This window comes from Macaca fascicularis, chromosome 1 (assembly GCF_037993035.2).
Source record: "Macaca fascicularis isolate 582-1 chromosome 1, T2T-MFA8v1.1".
In the NCBI taxonomy this organism is placed as follows: domain Eukaryota; kingdom Metazoa; phylum Chordata; class Mammalia; order Primates; family Cercopithecidae; genus Macaca; species Macaca fascicularis.
In genome coordinates, this window is record NC_088375.1 from 84,126,020 (window position 1) to 84,130,816 (window position 4,797).

Consider the following 4,797-nt stretch of genomic DNA (forward strand, 5'->3'; position numbering starts at 1 on the left):
GCCCATGTTCATTCCGGCCAAACCCCCCTACTCCCCCCACCCATTTAATCAGGAGGAACGTACTGCCCCCTGGATCCCTTTATCTTCACCCTGCTCCCCGCTTGGATTCAGGATGTTTTAGGGAGGCTTGCAGAAGACAGGGGCCGGGCTGTTTGACCAACCTGGTACAGGGTCTAGCACATAGCAGGGGTGGTAAATAAATAGCTTTGATGAGAACAGACGGGACCAGGGCAAGGCACAAGGCCCGGGCCATGTAAAGCACAGGCCAAGCAAGGCCCTTCCGCTGTTCATAGCTGGGATCTGACCCGGAGAAGAGAGTTCTGTCGCCTGCGGTCTGCGCACCCGGGCCCCTCCGGGCTGCCCTCCCGGGCAAACCGTCCTTCGGGAATGTGGATTGCGCCGGCGGGGCGGGTGGGCGGGGAAGGACACTGAGGGGGCCGGGACCCAAGTTCACGCCTCCCTCCTGCATCCCGCGGCCGGCGGAAGCGATTATCCCCGGCGTCTGGCGGGGCCGGGGCGGGCTCGCACCCCGAGGAGACACGGGCCTCCCCGCGCCCACCTTTGATCGCGCCACGCCGCCTTCCCCGCCCCCGGCTCGGGAGGGTATAAGTGGAGCCCGCGCCCCTCCGGGCGGCGCGCTGGGCTCCTGAGCGATGGCCGCAGCCGAGTCCAGTGAGCTCCAGTTCGCCGAGGGCGCCGCGTTCCCAGCGTACCGGGCTCCCCACCCCGGCGGGGCGCTCCTACCGCCCCCGAGTCCCGCCGCAGCCTTGCTCCCCGCACCACCCGCGGGCCCCGGCCCAGCGCCCTTCGCTAGCTTCCTCGGCCGGGATCCCGGGCCGGCCCCGCCGCCCCCCGCCAGCCTGGGCTCGCCTGCGCCCCCCAAAGGCGCGGCCGCCCAGTCCGCGTCGCAGCGCCGCAAGCGCACGTCTTTCAGCGCAGAGCAGCTGCAGCTGCTGGAGCTCGTCTTCCGCCGGACCCGGTACCCCGACATCCACCTGCGCGAGCGCCTGGCCGCGCTCACCCTGCTCCCCGAGTCGAGGATCCAGGTGAGGGCCCGCCGCGTTCGCAGGTGCGCCCTGGAGCGGAGGCGCTGCGGCGTCGAGGTCTGGACTCTGGGCTCCTGAGGCCACACCCCGGGACGTTGCAGGCAAGGTGCTTCCCCTGAGGCTCTGTGTCCTAGACTGAAATAGGGCGTGATATCGGCACCTGCTGCACAGGGTGATTGTGGGGCTTATGTGAAATAATTCAGGCCTGCACTGAACGATTTCTAACTCTCATTATTAAATATAACAAGGGCTCCTAGGAGATTAGCCGGTCCCTTGAAATGGCCAAAAAATAATTCCCAGCAGGAAGATAAGAAGTTTTATACTTTTTCCTTATCCAGGAAGAAGACACAGATGAGGGGCAGTTGGGGTTTTCCTCTGGCTTTGAGTGTGAGAATGGTAGCTGAGAGCGGGGAGGGCTGGCTTGCCAAGTTACCCCCTATGCTACTTTCTTGGCAAGTGTTACGTTTTGGGATTAGATTTGAAAGGATGTAGCGAATTGAGGTAAAGCGAGAAGCACCTGGAACTTGTTGTCAGTTTGAAAAATCCAGTCCAAGGTGTGTTTATTTTTATTTATTAATTATTTATTTGAGACGGAGTTTCGCTCTTGTTGCCCAGGTCGCCCAGGTTGGAGTGCAATGGCGCAATCTTGGCTCACTGCAACCTCAGCCTCCCGGGCTCAAGCGATTCTCTTGCCTCAGCCTTCCGAGTAGCTGAGATTACAGGCGCCAGCCATCACGCCCAGCTAATTTTTGTATTTTTAGTAGAGACGGGGTTTCACCATGTTGGTCAGGCTGGTTTCGAATTCCTGACCTCAGGTGATCCACCCGCTTTAGCCTCTCAAAGTGCTGGGATTACAGGCGTGAGCCACCGCGCCCGGGCAGTGTTTATTATCTAAAGTAATCTAGATCAAAATCTTAGAGTTGGTAGGGAGAAGCCTGCCTTTTTGTCTGTCTGTAGCCCCTTGGTCGGTGTCCAAGCGCGGTTTTAAGTAGCAGCCCTCATTTAAACACCGGGAGAGTGGACTTGTTTTCTTTGCACCGCTGGCGGTCATACAGCTGTCAGTCTCAACAGCTGGCATGAGCAAAATACCTCCTTGATTAGTCTGACAAGGGAGTATAGACCTTCAAAAACCGATTTTCTTCATAATTTAATGCAGTTTTCTTCTAAGAATTCTAAGGGCTTCCATTTTTGTGACTCCATTTTTCATGAAAATTTCTCTAACTAAAGAACAGATAGAACTAGGCATTATTCCAATATTTGCATCTGGGAATGGGGAGGCAAGGAAAGCCAGGTGCTCTGAACTTCTAACCGTCAACCCAAGTGCTTTATGAAGACAAGACTCTGGAGAGGAAGCCAGGGGATGTTAAACTGGAACTTACTAGTATGAACTGTGAACATAATGTTAGCATAAAAAACTCCAACCAAAAGCAGCTTTTATTTTCTCCCCTCTTCCAGGTATGGTTCCAGAACAGACGTGCCAAGTCCCGGCGTCAGAGTGGGAAATCCTTCCAACCTTTGGCTAGGCCGGAGATTATCCTCAACCACTCTGCTCCTGGAACTGAAGCGAAATGTCTGAAGCCCCAGCTGCCTCTTGAGGTGGATGTGAACTGCCTGCCCGATCCAAACGGGGTTGGAGGGGGCATCTCTGACTCTAGCTCCCAAGGTCAGAATTTTGAAACCTGTTCCCCTCTCTCTGAAGACATTGGTTCAAAACTGGACTCATGGGAGGAACACATCTTTTCTGCCTTTGGTAACTTTTGAGGATTCTGGGAGAATTCGGGATAAGCTCTGAGGAGTCATGACTGATAGCCTGGGAGAGACACATCAGCATACTGTCCTTTCTGACTTCCATGCTAAGGACATGTGCTTGTTAACCTTGATGATGGTTTTGACAGCACCTCTCACATTTGAAAATACCCCGCGACTCTGTCAATGAAGTAATTTTAAGCCCACACTCCCACCCCAGAGTTCCGGCATTCATTTTTACCTGTGTTCTCTCCAAGCCTGCACATTCCACTTGGTCTGCATCCCTGTGCCTTCTTGCCAGGCCTGTTCTTCGTTTTTGGACTGGTTGTTCAGAACTCATTATTTTCTTCACAAGAATGCCTCAGCTTGACTCAGTTTCCCCTTGTGCTTGATAGCTGCCATTTCCTCCTGGTCCCTCCAAGGCTTATAATCTTAAACTCACTCTACCCCCCGTCTCTTCAACCCTCATCCTAGGTTTATTACTTTTTAAAATTGGGCCTGTTATCTTCGCGTTCAACCATAGCTCCAATGACTCTGCATGCAGATTATTTTGACAGCCCCCCCCCCCACTGCCTCTAGCTTCTCAACTACTTAAAAAAAATTACCCTCTGTGGGCCAGGCATGGTGTCTCACTCCTGTAATCTCAGCACTTTGGGAGGCTGAGTGGGTGGATCACCTGAAGTCAGGAGTTCAAGACCAGCCTGGCCAATATGACGAAACCCCATCTCTACTAAAAATACAAAAATTAGCTGGGCACGGTGGCGGGAGCCTGTAGTCCCAGCACTCAGGAGGCTGAGGCAGGAGAATCACTTGAGCCTGGGAGGTGGAGGTTGCAGTGATCTAAGATCATGCACGCCACTGCACTCCAGCCTGGGAGACAGAGGGAGACTCTCAAAAAAAAAAAAAAAAAAAAAAAATTACTCTATGGTTCTGTGGTAACCTCCAGTTCCTACCACATTATAAAAAGCTTTCAGTTATCCTCCCAGATAACCGATACCCTTAGCCTGCAGGACAGCTACGCAAATCTGAAGGTCAACTTTCCACAGCATACATTTTGGTCTTAAGGTCACTCCTTTCAGTTTTGAACGATATTCATACCTTTCACTTTCAAAACACTCGAGGACTCCCCGCCCGCTTTCTGAAGTCTGAAATTTTCTCTAATCCTGATTTGGCACCTGTTACTTCGATCACTCCAATGTTACCCTTAGCACTTGTTACTGTATTTCCTATGCAACTTTTGTGGATTATTAAATGTCTTTCACAAATGTTTCAATGTAATTTCCATTTAAATGAATTCTTTTAGATAACTCTTAGTACAGTGCTTCACTCCACAATTGCTCAGTACATACTATGTGGCCATGAAAGACATTTCTAAAAGTTTCTGCAAATGTAGTTTTTAGCCAGTAATCGATATTATATCACTAGGCCACTGAGCTGAGAAATTTAATTTGGTTAAAAACATATTTTTGCAGGCTGGGCGCGGTGGCTCACGCCTGTAATCCCAGCACTTTGGGAGGCCGAGGCAGGTGGATCACGAGGTCAGGAGATCGAGACCATCCTGGCTAGCATGGTGAAACCCTGTCTCTATAAAAATACAAAAAACTAGCCGGGTGTGGTGGCGGGTGCCTGTAGTCCCAGCTACTTGGGAGGCTGAGGCAGGAGAATGGCGTGAACCCGGGAGGCGGAGCTTGCAGTGAGCCGAGATCACGCCACTGCACTCCAGCCTGGGCAACAGAGCGAGACTCCATCTCAAAAAAACAAAAACAAAAACATATTTTTGCTTGAATATTTAATAATATTTTATGAGTATTTGGTTTTGGGAGATTTCTCTTTGCAATTTATAATTCTAAATGTATGTAAATAACCATTTCTAAGTCAGTCTAAGATCAATTAAAATATTTTGATATTTTGAGAGTTTTCGAACTCCTTTAGAGTCAAAGGAAATGGTCTGTGTTATGAGGTAACCCATAGAGGTGAGGTTTCTTTGTAAACTGTGCTTTGAAGT

At 51.1% G+C, this 4,797-nt stretch overlaps 1 protein-coding gene across 3 annotated transcripts; it reads left to right on the plus strand.

Annotated features, from left to right (window-relative positions):
• Nucleotides 1-481: 481 nt before the first annotated feature.
• Nucleotides 482-4,065, plus strand: MIXL1 (Mix paired-like homeobox). Of its 3 annotated transcripts, none has more exons than XM_074037661.1 (2): nucleotides 482-1,152; nucleotides 2,502-4,065. In XM_074037661.1, exon 1 carries the CDS (start codon nucleotides 654-656, stop codon nucleotides 1,122-1,124), a length of 471 nt encoding a protein of 156 aa, XP_073893762.1. In that variant the 5' UTR covers nucleotides 482-653; the 3' UTR covers nucleotides 1,125-1,152; nucleotides 2,502-4,065. The 3 variants fall into 3 exon arrangements, with proteins under 3 accessions (XP_073893762.1, XP_073893765.1, XP_005541066.1); XM_074037664.1 differs by having other exon boundaries at nucleotides 482-1,147; XM_005541009.5 differs by having other exon boundaries at nucleotides 482-1,046.
• The last annotated feature ends 732 nt before the right edge of the window (nucleotides 4,066-4,797 follow it).

Excerpts from the sequence above, each read along its gene's own strand:
- MIXL1 (XM_005541009.5), top strand. The coding sequence starts at position 654 with ATGGCCGCAGCCGAGTCCAGTGAGCTCCAGTTCGCCGAGGGCGCCGCG. Across the intron at positions 1,047-2,501 it reads TCCCCGAGTCGAGGATCCAG|GTATGGTTCCAGAACAGACG; the intron begins GTGAGGGCCCGC and ends CCCCTCTTCCAG.